Source organism: Benincasa hispida, chromosome 5 (assembly GCF_009727055.1).
Source record: "Benincasa hispida cultivar B227 chromosome 5, ASM972705v1, whole genome shotgun sequence".
Lineage (NCBI taxonomy): Eukaryota > Viridiplantae > Streptophyta > Magnoliopsida > Cucurbitales > Cucurbitaceae > Benincasa > Benincasa hispida.
In genome coordinates this window covers 28,227,309-28,243,157 of record NC_052353.1, presented here as the reverse complement: position 1 = coordinate 28,243,157, position 15,849 = coordinate 28,227,309, and the positions used below count along the sequence as shown (strand labels likewise).

At 34.4% G+C, this 15,849-nt stretch overlaps 1 protein-coding gene across 1 annotated transcript; it reads left to right on the top strand.

Annotated features, from left to right (window-relative positions):
• The first annotated feature begins 380 nt into the window (after window positions 1-380).
• On the top strand, window positions 381-1,799 carry LOC120077282. Its single transcript, XM_039031172.1, has 3 exons — window positions 381-643; window positions 871-1,099; window positions 1,377-1,799. The coding sequence occupies exons 1-3, from the start codon at window positions 381-383 to the stop codon at window positions 1,797-1,799; spliced, it is 915 nt and encodes a 304-aa protein (XP_038887100.1).
• Window positions 1,800-15,849: the final 14,050 nt, after the last annotated feature.

Below are 15,849 nucleotides of genomic sequence, written 5' to 3'. Positions count from 1 at the left end.
GATAGAGGATAGGCAAGACAGGGAAGTCTCTAGAAGGGAGATGAGGAAGTTTATTCCAGAAGAGTCTGGCAGGAAAGATTTTAAGCTCCATTTTAGTGGGCCAGCGACCGTGCAGGATAGTACAACAGGCAGTCAATAGTGGAAAGGCAGTAGAGACCCACCCAGACAACTGAGGGATCTAGATTATGATATTTAAGGGAGTTTGAGGCCATTATAGGTAGGAAGCCTCGGTGTATCAGATGTGCCAAACTTCATTCACGTCATGTTATAAGCGGAAAAATGTTTGCTATCAATGTGGAGAGCCTAGACATTACAGAAGGGAATGTTCCCTGTTAATTTTAGGAGCACAAACTGAGCAAAAGACAGCATTCCAGATAGTGATGAAGCCTAAGGAAGGCACAACAGGTGATAAGGGCACTAGTGGTGCCAAACAGAAGGGTGCAACGGGACGACCACGTCAGTCGGGCAAGGTTTACGCTATGACCCAACAAGAGGCTGATGATGAATCTAATGTCGTTACTAATATGGTCTTTATTCATGCTAGACTTGCACATGTATTATTTAATCCAAGAGGGACTCATTCATTTATTTCTAGTATGTTTGCATTGAATATTGATATGATACTAGAAATTATGCTTGCAAAGTTAGTTATTTCTATCTCTATTGGCGATTAGTTATTTCTATACCTATTGGCGATGTGTTGGTAGTTGATAATTATTATAGAAATAGTGAACTTCTCATTGAATGACAACACATGGAGATTGATTTGATTCCCTTAGAACTATTAGAGTTTTATGCTATTTTGGGGATGGATTTCTTATTTAAATATCACACATCTATTGGTTATCATAAGAAAAAAGTGATATTCAGATTACCAGATCAAACAGAGGTAGTGTTTACAGGGGTAAGAAAAATGTTCCCTACTTGTTTGATTTCAGAAGTAAAGGCTAGGAAGCTATTGGGTAAAGATTGTGTAGCATACTTGGCCCATGTAACAGTTTCTCAGCTGAGGAAGATAAGACCAGAGGATATGCCTGTGGTACAGGAATTTATTGATGTTTTCCCTAAGGAGTTATTAGAATTACCACCTAATAGAGAGGTGGAATTACTATAGGTTTGATACCAGGGACAACACCCATCTCACAGACACCATACAGGATGGCTACAGCTGAGCTGAAGGAACTGAAAGGTAACCTACATGAATTAGTTCATAAAGCTTGTATCAGGCCCAGTGTGTCACCTTGAGGAGTGCCCATTTTATTTGTGAAGAAGAAAGAAGACACATTCACAGATTATGTATTGACTAGAGACAGCTAAACAAAGTAACTATATGGAATAAGTATTTGTTATCCTGTATTGGCAAATTATTTAACCAGCTGAAAGAAGCATCAGTATTTTCAAAGATTGATCTGAGATCAGGCTACCACCAGTTGAAAGTTAAGGAGTCAAATATCACTAAGACGACTTTCAGAACTAGATACGAGCATTATGAGTTTCTTGTTATGCCATTCAAACTAACTAATGCCCCAATAGTGTTTATGGATTTGATGAACACGATATTTCATCCATTGTTAGATCAGTTTGTAATTGTTTTCATAGATGATATCCTGGTGTATTCAGGTAGAAAAGAAAAACATGTTGATCATTTTAGGATAGTGTTGCAAACACTACATGAGAAGCAGTTATATGCTAAGTTCAGCAAATGCGAATTTTTGCTTGACCAGGTGGAATTTCTAGGACACGTGTTGTCTGCAACAGATATCAATGTTGATCCTCAAAAGATTGAGATTGTAGTTTGATAATGGGCGAAAATGCACGTTATTACAGCGCAATGTTATAAAATAATACAGGATCGCGATGGTAAAAATATACAATATTGCATCCAAAAGCATTAAGTTCACAACATTGCGATCGCATGCGTCCATCGTATTAAAACAGCTAACTTATGTATTTTGTGCAGAAAATGTGTTGGCGCAAGGTGGAAATGCGATTCGAAGAAATTAACGTTCGAGCGCATTAAGAGATTGCAATCGTAAGGTTATGCGATCATATGCACTCGCAAAAATCTGCTCAAGAAGGAGGTTGCATAAAGCCAGCGCATCAAGGTGAAAGCTTAATAAATCACGATGCGATAGAAAGCTAATAACAGTCGACTGTAAATTAAGTTGACTAGCCATTAACGACATTATAGCAAGTACACTTAACTTTTCGGCGAAAAATATTCGGTGCATCAGATAGAGAATTAATGTCATCCTATTAGTGCAATCATATGAGAGAAAAAGTTCTTCACCCTAAAGCTCTATAAATACTGAAGGTCACCTACATTGAAAGAGTTCGCTTAGTTTAGAGAGTTCACCATATAGACGATAGTTAGCCTTGTTCTTAGTTTTCTTATACTGAGAAGGCGGAGGCGAGGAAAGGGAGAAGACACCGGAAGATCATCCTGGTCAGCTCGAGAGAGTGCCAGGGAGCCTGGAAAACACAGAAAGGGCCGACTCTTGCGAGAGCAAGAATATCTTTTGAGCATAGTAGAGAAGAATAGTGTAAAAGCCTTGGGAAGCAAGAAATTGCTACCAGGCTCTTTGTCTTTCTTTCACATTGTCATTTTGTATTTTGATCTCATATATATAGAATCGAAATTGAATTTCTACATCTGTTCTCTCTCTTTAAGATACACATGAGTAGCTAAAACTGTCGAATGGATTGAGAAGTACTTAGCTAAAATGACCAAGGATCTTCATTGCATGCAATCATCTTGTCTTATGTTGCCTCCATCACCCCTTTAGAGCTACTCGAGAGAGAGTCTAAAAAAAGAACCTAAGACTTGAGAGAGCTAGGTTAGAATCTAAACTCGAGAGAACAAGATTAGATCTGTATAAGTAAGAGATAGAGACTTAGAGATAAGCTCTATTTGCCAACATGCATCGCATGCACCCTAGAGATACGTTACAGTAGTATGCGGTCGCCTTGTGTATGTATGTGCCATTCATCATCGCATAGACAAGAATAAAGGCTTAGATGTATGTCCTATAAACACTATGGCATACATCACATGCGTTCTAAAATTAGAAGCCGTAGCATTTGCATTGAGAGATGACTTATTGTTGTATGTATGTAGCATGATCGCATAACATGAACACAATCCTAGGAAGTGTTAGCTAAATCCCTTCTCAACCCGTTCCCCACATACTCATTGCATCTTTCGTATAATTAACTATTTTCTCAACTCCGCTGCATAGACTTTATACTTTAAATAACACTCCAACAAACGCATTTATTTATTTGTTACCGCAAAGTGATAAAAAATTACCATCGCATATTGTTCCCTTAGTCCCTGTGTTCGACCCTAGGCTTACCAGGCAACTCAGTTATTTCTATCACATACTTGGATCTTACTGAGAAAACTTGCATGCACAATGCATTTTCCACCATCGCATTCTTTATCATTATTTCATCGCATAACAACACACATCATAGTTAGATGGGAATGACCTACCTCGATCACAGAGGTACGTAGTTGTCTTGGTCTGACAGGTAACTACAAGAGGTTTGTGCAAGGTTTCTCGATGATAGCTCTTCCTTTGACCAATTTTACTAGGAAGGATGCTAAGTTTGAATGGACAGATAACTATGAATGGAGTTTTCAAGACTTGAAGCAAATATTAGTAACTGCGCCAATTTTAACCCTTCCAATGCTAGGGAAGGAGTTTGAGATTTATTGTGACACATCTAGATAGTGATCGGGATGCATGTTGATGCAGAATCGTAAGGTTGTAGCTTATGCATCCAAGCAACTAAAGAAACATGATTGTAATTATCCTACTCATGGTCTAGAATTAATAGTTGTTGTGCTAGCGTTAAAAATTAGGAGGCATTACTTGTATGGTGAGAAATACCATATCTTTACAGACCATAAGAGTTTGAAATACATCTTTGATCAGAAGGAGTTAAATCTTAGATAGAGGCGATGGATGGAATTGATAAAATATTATGATTGCACCATTAACTGCCATCAACGTAAGATTAATGTGGTAGCAGATGCTTTGAGCAGAAAAATGAAGTTGTTATAGAGACATGTTGAATTTTTAAAGGGGAAGGTTATTACAGGAATTCAAAGGAACTAATGCAGCACTAACAATAGGACGCTTGGAGAAATGATAGCTCATTTCTAGGTAAGATTTACATTAGTAGATGATATCATCATTGCTCAAATGGCAGATGATAATCTCAGTAAGTTGATTGGAGAAGTCAAACAACAAAAGATATTAGATTTTGTTTTGAGATAGGATGGAGCTTTGATGAATGATGATAGATTATGTGTTCCTAACAATGAGTCATTGAAAATGTAGTATTAGAAGAGGCACATGATAAAGCGTATGCTATGCACCCAAGTAGAACTAAATCTTATTGGTGCCGGGAACGAAGTAGGACATAACTAGTTATGTAGATAGATGTTTGATCTATTAGCAGGTTAAACCAGTGTGTCAGAGACCTGTAGGAATGTTGAAACCACTTCCAGCACCTGAATGGAAATAGGAGCATTTAACCATGGATTTTCTATTCGATTTACCTGAGGCACCCAATTGTTATGACAACATTTGGGTAATAATGGACAGGATGACAAACATGACGAAGTTTCTGCCCGTTAAAGCTATATTTACCCTTGACCAACTGCCTAAGTTATATGTTGATCAATTTATGATCCAGTTTAGGGCTTCATAACCATTATATCATATAGAAATTCAAGATTCACTTCAAAGTTCTGTCCTAGCTAGCAAAAGGCATTTGGTGCTAAGTTACATTTTAGTACAACCTTTAATCCACAGACGGATGGATAGTCAGAATGAACAATTCAAACACTGGAAGATATGTTGAGAGTCTGTGTACTGCAGTTAAAGGTAGCTGAGATACACATTTGCCATTGGTAGAATTTGCTTATGAGTTTCTGTGTATTGAAGTTTAGACAATGACAAGCTGGAAAAAGGGGCAAGAATTATGCTAAGTATGGCATATTGAGTTTTTGGGTGAAGAAGGAAGAAGTTAACACTTAAAGAAAATAGAAGACTCCATACATTGAAGCTATGTGGAGCCATGCAATCCATTCTATTAATATTAAACAATTCAACCAGAGGTCCAGGAAGGGTATGTTATGGTTAAGTTCAAGAAAGTGGTATGAAGGAAGTATACGACCAACCTTGTATGTCAATGTTGAGGCTAAGCTGAAAAACGAGGCGGCATAAGATCATGCGTTGACTAGAGGATTTGACAATAAGTAGAATTATGCACTGACAGAAAGAGGCTTAAGTAGCCATAAGGACATGAGATGAAGTTAAGATGAGCAGTTCAACTTAATTAACTAGTAAGCAAGCTAGATGGCAACCTTGCAAACGTGAATTGAAAGATAAGTATGTGAGGTGGCATTTGATTAGGATGAAATGTCATGCAAGCCTAAGTATAAATTAATTTGACGAAGAATATAAATGGTTTACCAAAATTTTCTTACACCTAAGAGAAGAAGTGTTGCTGCCATCTGAAGACTTTGAAGAGATATCTCGGCAAGCTGAAGGAAAGTTGAAGGAAATTTCAATCAGTTCAAAAGGGAATAATGTTCAATTTCTAAGGTAAGCACAAGTTAAGATACTTATGAGCAAAATCTTCTAAGAGAATTTAGCTATGTGAATGTTGGGATTAAAGTTATGGAATTTGAAAGATTGAATTTGAACTGATATTATGGATGAATAAGCAGGCAGCTACGTACGAAGAACAAGCAAGCAGCTTAGCAATTAATGTTATGCATTAACACATACGGGCATAAACAAAGAGTTCACAACGAAAGCTTTTCGAGTACGTCGCACAATAGACGTTCATCGCAAGGACTAAGAAATGTTTCAGTGCTTACCCGAGCACTTTAAGGAAGAGCTCCCAATTACCAGCCAAATTATAAGGTAAGATGGCTAAGGATGGCCGATGTGGCAAAGATGGTTTATAATGTGCTGAAATTATTTTTGATGCGATGATTTATTAGTATGCGATGAAGTTAAGTTGATGCATTAAACTAAAAAAGGAGCTAATTATACTGACAAAGCGATCTTTCCTTATTTCAAGGCAGATGCAAATAGGGGAGGCCTACAAACCCCTTAGATAAGTAGCTTAAGAGAATGAGTGACGAGTTTTCAAAATATTTTCTAAGTGTTTTACATATGAATGCTCAACGCATAATTGCTCTTACATCAATGTTCAACACATGCTTTAGTCGTAGAAATTGAGTTAAACGCATGGTTGTTGTTTCTAAAGACAATTTTAAAAGAAACCCCTATGTGTTTTACTTCAGTTTTTATGACATAACTTAGTATTTACACGAGTTATCCATCGACTCTTATAAGTTTGAAAGCATGCTTAAATGATGTTAACATGTGCAATAATATGAAAACCTACTCCAGCTTTGGTACCAAAGGTATGGTAAGGTACTCAATTACATAATGATCTACCGAATGTATGGTAAGGTAAGTAGGATCCTATTCAATTCTATGTGTACGTAAGAATTATGTTATCAATGTTGAAGAGATCAAGCAAAATGGCTTTCTCTCAACTAAGGTTATTAGGGATTAAATAAAATGGCTCTCCCTCATATTCAAACAAGGGAGTAGAAGTATTGTACATGATATGTTGATAAGTTTTAAACCAGAGTTTTTATGTAATGTTTCCTTTATTTCTTAATGTTATTTCCAAACTCTAGTATGTTAATGATGATAGGACAAGATACATACAACGAAAGCAAACAGAATCAATAAGCACTTTAATTACATTTAATTTGAGTTTTAAAAGCATGCTTAAACAGAAATTTAAGAAAAGAGTTTCTCAACAACATATCTTTGATGAATTCTCCCAATTCCAATTTGTTCTTCACGTGATTCCAGCTCCGATTCAATAGTGAACCACCAAGAGATCTTCTCTACTATTCTAAGCCTTGAATTTGAGTGGTGAAACTCACAATTGAGCTGAATTTGTGAAGGGAAAGGGATGAGTTTTCAGGTTAAAGAGAAGAACTCAGCTTGAACTTTTCCTCTAATTCATCCAACTTTGTTATCACCGAATTCACCCAAATTGAAGTGTTTTATTCTTCAACTATATGTAGCCATTAGTGAATTCAATCAAAGACACCTCAAACTAAAAGATAGATGTGTGAATTGTGGAATTCCACCTACTAATTGGTGGAATTTTCCACCAAAATTCCAAATTTGAAATAAAAATTGAATTTTAATTTCAATTAATTCAAAATTAATTTAAATCAAAATTTCAAATTTAATTTCTCAAATTTAATTAAATTTGAAAATTAATTTGATTTTAAATAATAAACATATTTAATTAATTAAATAACAATTTAATATCAAATATTAAATTATGAATCCTATTCATGTAGTTAATATTTAAATCAATATTTAAATATTGTAAATTCTCCAATTTCGTTTAATTTCAATGAATTAAACATTATATAATTATACAAGCCTTAATTTGAATTTGAACTATTAAAATTAAGTCCCTAAATTCAATTTAAACATTTCAAATTGAAATTCAGTTTGAACACTTCAAATTGAAATTCAATTTGAACACTTCAAATTGATATCATTCTAAATTCATTTAATTTACTAATTCAAGGTGTTTATGTTTTATGAGCTAGTAGAGGGACCTCATGGACCACAGATCATAAACTCAAATGATTTGAGATTAATTGGCTAAAACTCTTTAGACCGAATTAATCAATATTCTTTAAGTACCGAGTCACACCACTATAGCTCGATACTTACACTATCCTCACTGTAGATATATTTGTGTCCACTTGATTTAATGATAATCAATAACTCGACCCTTCATAGGTTGTTCGTAATAACGCCTGAGTCAATATGTTGTTTTACCCTCGATATTACATCTTACTCCTTAAGTTCCACTGATCATCTAATGAACAATTGGTTTGTGATCCAATCACTAAACCGAATCCCTCTTGGGCCAATGAGAGGGTGGGACTCCTTTGTTCAAGACCTGGATTTAGTACTTAAGAGAACAACCTTTCTTCTATCCCTAAATCGTGTAGACGTAAATTCCTTCTTACACCCTATATCCCCAACTATGTACTCGGTCTTACCCCTGAAATGGGAGGCTTATTGAGCCGGCGGTGTTGAGCCAACCCTCATCTATGTAAGTCTAAGGATAATCCCGAATAAATAGGAGTTCATAGTTAGCTCAGGTTTAAGATTGAGTAACCTAGGTCATCTAAACAAAATAGTCAGTCTTAAACAATAAAAAATTTTATAAAGTAAGAGTGGCTTATTTCTTTGTCCGATCTTATGTAAACTCATTGCATAGGATGCCCCCGTTTCTCATGTCACTAAATGAACGAATCAGGATGACTTTGTTTATAGAATTTTTCAGCAAATTGTAACAACTATAAAGTGGGCCACTTCCGATAGTGTTAACAGAATAAGGCACCCAACCATATTCGTATCCTATAGATCATTTTGACTATTTACTCAAACTTGATCCATCTTTATGTCTCCATATAAAGTTCAAGTATAGATTCAGTAACATCTTTATTGAAGTAATGTTGTATAACATCTTTATTTATAATAGAATATGTTTAACTTAAACTGCAAGTTTTAGGACATACAACCAAAAAATACTCCCACTTGGACTAAAACTTCAGTGGATAAATATATACAAATATATACATTGTTGAGTACAATCAGAGAATAATAATAATAAAAAAAAAAGTATAAATACAATGAACTAGGGCATCAGATACCCATAAATTCCCTCACTTACCCTATTTATAAGTATCTTATAGACCTAGTCTTATTAGGTGATCCTCAAACACTTTAGCCGAGAGGGCCTTCGTAAATGAATTTTGCATTTTATATCAAGAATATATCTTGTCTATATAAGATGCCTAAGATAATGCTAAAGTTCTCTTTTTTTGGTTTTGAACTATTTGGATCCCAAGAACATATTTCTCTTCATCCAAATCATTCATTTGGAATTTCATAGCAAGCCATCTCTTAATGTCAGCTAGAAATTCTATTTCACTTTCTATGAGTAGAATATCATCAACATACAACACCAGAAAATCGACAGTTTTTTTTTTTTGATTTTCTTGTATACACAAGGTTCATCAACATTTTGTTCAAAGCTATAAGATTTGATCGCATTGTCAAGCTATAAGATTAAGCTTGTAAACTTTATTCTTTTGACCCTGTTTTATAAACCTCTCTGGTTGAAATCATGTAGTTACTCTCTTCAAGATAGCCATTTAGAAAGGCTGTCTTGACATCTATTTTTCATATTTTATAATCATAAAATGCAGCTATAGATAAAAGTATTCTAATTGACTTTATCATGGCAACCAGAGAGAAGATTTCTTCATAGTTCACCCCCTCTCTTTGGGTAAACTCTTTTGCCGCAAGCCTAGCTTTGTAGGTCTGTACCTTTACAAATTGGTTCATTTAATATTGTAGATCCACTTGCAATCGATAGGTTTTACTCCATCTGGTTGATCTACAAGATCCCAGACTGAATTGAAGTACATAGACTCCATTTCATGGTCCATGGCTTTAATCCATTGGTCTTTATCCACATCATCCATTCCTTGTTTGAAAGTTATTAGATCCTCTAAGCCATCATCAGGTATGATGACTTGAGTTTCATTTAAACTCATGTACCGGTCAGGTTGTTTCACGACCCTCCCACTACGTCGAGGCACTCTCAACTCTTGAGAAGGACGTGGAGTACTAGTTTCATCAACAACTCTTGTTGATGGACTAATGCGATCTACAACTCTTGTTGATGGATTTTTTATTTCTCTGGTCATTTTGTTTATTACTAGCCTACTACAAGGTGGGTGATTATTGATGTGGTCTTCCTCTATAAAAGTTGCATTTGTTGATACAAATACTTTATCTTTCTGAGGATAATACTTTTGAACGTCGTTCCAATTTCTTACGATTTTGTACCAACACGTGTGCTGGACATCCCCAGATCCTGAAGTGATGTAAACTAACTTTACGTCCTCTTCAGAGCTCGTAAGGTGTTTTAGAAACACTTTTCAAGTGAACCATGTTCAAAATATATACTACAGTTTGAACTGCATAATCCCAAAAGAAATTTGGTAACTGAGCATAACTCATCATGGAATGAACCATATCAACAAGGTTCTGTTTCTCCTTTCTGGAACACCATTTTATTGAGGAGTGCTAGGTGTCGTGAGTTGGGACCGAATTTCATGTTCAATCAAATAGTCTTGGAATTTTAAGTCCATATACTCACCACCTCGATTCAATCGAGGTGTAAACCTTTTTACCTAATTGGTTTTCAATCTCAACCTTATATTCTTTGAACTTTTCATGTGTTTCGGACATAAGATGCATTAGGTAAATATGCCCATATCTAGAATAATCATCAATGAAACTGATGACATATTCATACCCTTCCCTAGTTTTAACATTCATCGGACTACGGAGGTCTGAATGTACCAGCTCTAAGAGTTCTTTAGCTCTAATACCTTTTCCAGAAAAATGATCTTTTAGTCATCTTATCCTCAAGACAATATTCACACGGTGGTAATGAACCATCTTCTAACTGATTTAGATGATCGTTTTTAACCAATCTCTCAATCCTATTGAGATTTATGTGACAAATTCTCAAGTGCCAAAGATAGGAATTTGGAGAAATTTTCCTTTTCTTATTTTGAGTTTCAGTTGTTTTAAACATCTCTATATTCAAAATAGCTTTTACCTCAGTCGATTTTAACATGTACAAGTTATTTTCTAATTTTGCAGAACAAATATTAATATCTTCCGTAGTAATAAACATTTCATTATTTTCAAAAGAAATTTGTAATTTCATTCTAGTAAACATGAGACGGATATTAAATTTCTTTTCATAGAAGGAATATAATAAACATTTTCAAGTAAAATGTACCTATCTCCTATAAATAACTTCATATCTCCAACTACTTTAGCTGAAACAACTTCTTTGGTCCCTACCTTAAAGGTTTCTTTGCCCTCTGTAAGTTGTCTCCAGGAACTAGTTTCCTGAGAGAAAATACAGATATGATTAGCGACACCTGAATCTATTATCCCGGTCTTTTTATCGTTTTCCACTAACCATGTTTCGATGACTAGTAAATCGTATTTACTCTGTCGTTCAGGTTTTCCATTATCATCTATATTGTTTAAAACTTTAGATGAGTTGGGAGATAGAGGACAATCCTCTGTTAAAACTTGTTTTGAATCATCATTTGCTAGTAATTTGCATGTTGAATTGTTATTACTGTTAATTAAAGCAAAAGCGAGTATTTTAGAAGAATTCGACATGCTGAAATTTTAAACATATTCTTATTAGTAAATTGCAACTAAATCCAAATAAGTTTTAGCAAAAAGTAATAATTTACTCATAATCATTATTCATTTGCAACGATACTATAGTGAGTCTGAATAAGTGCTATGGAAGGGCAGTCAAATACTCCATCACTAAAGCAAGACATTCTTGACTAAATACTATCTCCAGAATAACTCATATTTCGATAGTCATTTAGCTACACTTTTTTTTGTCAGAACTTACTAACACTTTAGTATTTCGTAAGTGTAACCCTCCATTTTCAAACCTTAGAGGTAGGCCCCAACAATACTACCGAATAGGAAAGTCAAGGTTGAAAAACGACCTAAGAAATCCGGTCCACTTCTTGAGTTTGAGTTGTTCTGAATCCTGTGTTACAACCCTTCAAGGGGATAACCATCGTTAAATGACTAGCAAGGACGACTTAATGATGACCAGCAGGCACAACATAGGAATCTCATGGTTCAAACAATTGAAAGAGACCGTAGGACCTGTTGACACATATCCTTCACCCACTTACTATGAACTACTTCCCCTATTCACCTTGATGTTGACCCATACAAAAACTTTCCGAATGGAGGTCACTCCCAGGCTGACACAAGGCGTCATTTGAATCTCAAGGTGTAGACTTTCTAGGGACATTAGGGTTGAAATCAATATATCGTATATTTGATTTTACATTGAATAGCTTTCTCTCATTCACCTTGATCTTGACTCATGCAAACACTTTCGAATGGAGGTCACTCCCAAGGTGACACAAAGCATCGCTTGAATCTCACGGTATAAAACTCTTAGGATGTGAGAATGAAAATCAAAAATCACTTTTGATTTTACTGTGAACAACTTCCCCTATTCACTTTGATTTCTATTCATGAAAATACTTTCCAATGGAGGTCACTCCCAGGTTGACATGAAATGAAACATGAATCTCGATCATGAACTCTTAGGGATGTGAGAGCTAAAAAATAACATATTGTAGATGTTATTAATCTCTCACTGAAGTATTCTTAAATTCCCACTGAAGTGTTCTAATAATATATCATATATACTATTAAACTTTCATTGAAGTGTTCTATTATTTTGTTGGGTATATTTTTACTTAGGAAAGTTCTGGCTAATTAAAAATCCTAAGTCTAGGTGTTTATCCAAGTATAACGTTTATATTTGGATTTAACCTACGATGTCTAGGTGATAAAAAGTTTTAAAACCTCACACCGTTCACGTTTTGCTCATAAAACTGGTTAACAACACTCAATAATTCGGCCATAATCCCCCGGTAGGAGGTGTTCCATAGACCGTAAACTTAAATACCCCTAGCCTTAGATAGGATTATATACCGGTTCAGTTTGTAACCATATTCTATAAGATTTTGACCTATTTTAACTATTAAAGCAGGTGGTTAACCTATGTGAACATGTAGCTTATCTTTGTTATAGATTTTAAATGTCTAACCCAATTTTATAACAACTTACAAAATTTTAGACATGCTAAGTATCCATAACGTACATCAAAGGCATTCAACATTTAATATAACATTTATATTAAAACATTTGAAACCCTATACATGCATACTATATATTATAACACTTTATAATATACTTTCAATGCATGTAACATGCTTCCTATGGTGGGATTTTAAATCTACATGGCATACTTTATGCACATACAAGATTTATTTAATTATAACATACATCACATGCATAAATAATTAAACACAGACTGATATGATTTTGTTTTGGCATTTTCAAGCAAACAAAGGCCTAATTATTACAAAAATAGCAAAAAATGGCTCCAAAAAGTTTCTAGATCGCACAAACCGCCTTGAACCGGACCCCGATCTCTCGAACCGAACCTCCAATGCTTAAAATTGGGCTAAACTGGGCAAAATCCATCGAGTACCATCAAGCATCATGTATGCCATCAAGCGTCGAGTATGCCAACGCTCATCGAGTATCTCATAAAATACCATCAAGTATGCCATTGAGTACCATCGAGTATCATCAAGCATCGAGTATGCCATCGAGCATCAAGTATACCCTTTAGCATCGAGTATGAGCATCGAGTACCATTGAGTATGGCATCATGCATCGAGTATTTCAAAAAATACCATCGAGTATAAGCATCAAGTACCATCAAGTATGACATCATGCATCCAATATTTTACAAAACACCATCGAGTATGAGCATTGAGTACCAATGAGTATGGCATCATGGGTCGAGTATTTCACAAAATACCATCGAGTATGGCATCATGCATCGAGTATTGGGCAGTGGCTAAAAATCCAATTCCTGCTGCTCGACCTTCTTAACTTTTTTCTTCAATTACATCCTAAATACAACTCTAATGACTCCAATCGAATTACAGACACTTAAACACACATTAAGACCATTAAAACAAGAGCCAATTACAAGAATTACAACATAATTGAAGAGAAAACCATGCCAAAACTTAGAAAAACTATACCAGTTCATCATTTTCATACAACTTATGAAAAATACCCACCAATTCTCAAATTAATGCTAATTGAGTGCTTAAATAACGTTCTCATATCAATTGATAGAATAAGATAACATGCAACAGAAGCAAACAAAATCAATAAGTACTCTAATTACATTTAATTTGAGTTCTAAAAGCATGTTTAAACAGAAATTTAAGAAGAGGGTTTCTCAAGAACATACCTTTAAAGAATTCTCTTAATTCCAAGTTGTTCTTCACGTGATTCCAACTCCAATTCAATAGTGAACCACCAAGATATCTTCTCTACTATTCTCAGCCTTGAATTTGAGTGGTAAAACTCACAATTGAGCTGAATTTGTGAAGGGAAAGAGATGAGTTTTTAGGTGAAAGCATCAGTGAGTTCCTTATCAACGAATTCTCACAAATTGGAATGTTTTATTCTTCAACTACATGCAAGCATCGGTGAGTTCAATGAAAGACACCTCAAACTTGAATTGTGGAGTTCCACTTCTAATTGGTGGAATTTTCCATTAAAATTCAAAATTAAAATTCAAAATTTCAAATAAAAATGAATTTTAATTTCAATTAATTGAAAATTAAATTAAATCAAAATTTCAAAATTCAATTTCTCAAATTGAATTAAATTTGAAAAATAATTTGATTTTAATTAATTAAGCATATTTAATTAATTAAATAATAATTTAATATAAAATATTCAATTAATCACACACCTAATTTTAAACATGAATACCATTCATGAAATTAGTATTTAAATCAATATTAAAATATTATAAGCTCTCTAATTTTGTTTAATTTAAATAAATTAAACGTTATATAAATATACAACCCTTAATTTGAATTTGAACTATTCAAATTCAAACCTAATTTAATTTGAAAACTTCAAATTGAAATTCAATTTGAACACTTCAAATTGATATCATTCCAAATTCAATGAATTTATTGATTCAAGGTGTTCATGTTTTACGAGTTAGTAGACGGATCTCATGGACCTACAAATCATGAGCTACAATAATTTGAAATTAATTGGCTAAAACTCTTTAGACCGAATTAATTAATATTTGTTAACTACCGAGTCACACCACTATAACTTGATAGTTGCACTCTTCTCACTGTAGATATATTTGTGTCCATTTGATTTAACTATAATCAGTAAATCAACCCTTCACAGGTTGTTCGTAATAACGGTTGGGTCAATATGCTGTGTTACCCTCAATATTACATCTTGCTCCTTAAGTTCCACTGATCCTCTAATGAACAATTGGTTTGTGATCCAATCACTAAATTGGATCCATCTCGGGCCAATCAGAGTATGTGGTCCCTTTGTTCAAGACTTAGATTCAATATTTAAGAGAATAACCTTTCTCCTATCCCTAAATCGTGTAGGCATGAATTTCTTCTTGCACCCTATGTCCCCAACTATATTCCCGATCTTACCCCTGAAATGGGAGGCTTATTGAGCCAGCGCTGTTGATTCAACCCTCACCTATACAAATCTAAAGATAATCCCAGATAAACAAGAGTTCATAATTAGATCAAGATTAAGATCGAGTTACCTAGGTCATCTAAGGAAAATAGTCTGTCTTAAACAGTAAACAACGTTATAAAGTAAGAGTGACTTATTTTTTGGTCCGATCTTATGCAAGCTCATTGCGTAGGACGCCCCCACTCCTCATGTCAATACATGAACAAATCAAGATCACTTCGTTTGTAGCACCTTACAACAAATTGTAAAAACTACAGAGTGGGCTGCATCCGATAGTGTTACTAAAATAAGGCACCCAACCTTATTCGTATGTTATAGATCATTTTGATTATTTACTCGAATTTGATCCATCTTTATGTCTCCACATAAAGTTCAAGTATTCATATACTAGTCATGGATCTTAATTTATTGGATTTAGAGTTTATAAGTGCAATTTATAAATTCAATAACAACTTTATTGAAGTAATGTTTAATAACATCTTTATTGATAATAGAATATGTT

What these genes read in the sequence shown, in the direction of transcription:
- LOC120077282 (XM_039031172.1), top strand. Translation starts at nt 381, where the DNA reads ATGAAGCCTAAGGAAGGCACAACAGGTGATAAGGGCACTAGTGGTGCC. An exon ending in CTAGAAATTATGCTTGCAAA is followed by an intron (nt 644 to 870) that starts GTTAGTTATTTC and finishes AGTGATATTCAG; the next exon opens with ATTACCAGATCAAACAGAGG. An exon ending in AATTACCACCTAATAGAGAG is followed by an intron (nt 1,100 to 1,376) that starts GTGGAATTACTA and finishes TTATTTAACCAG; the next exon opens with CTGAAAGAAGCATCAGTATT.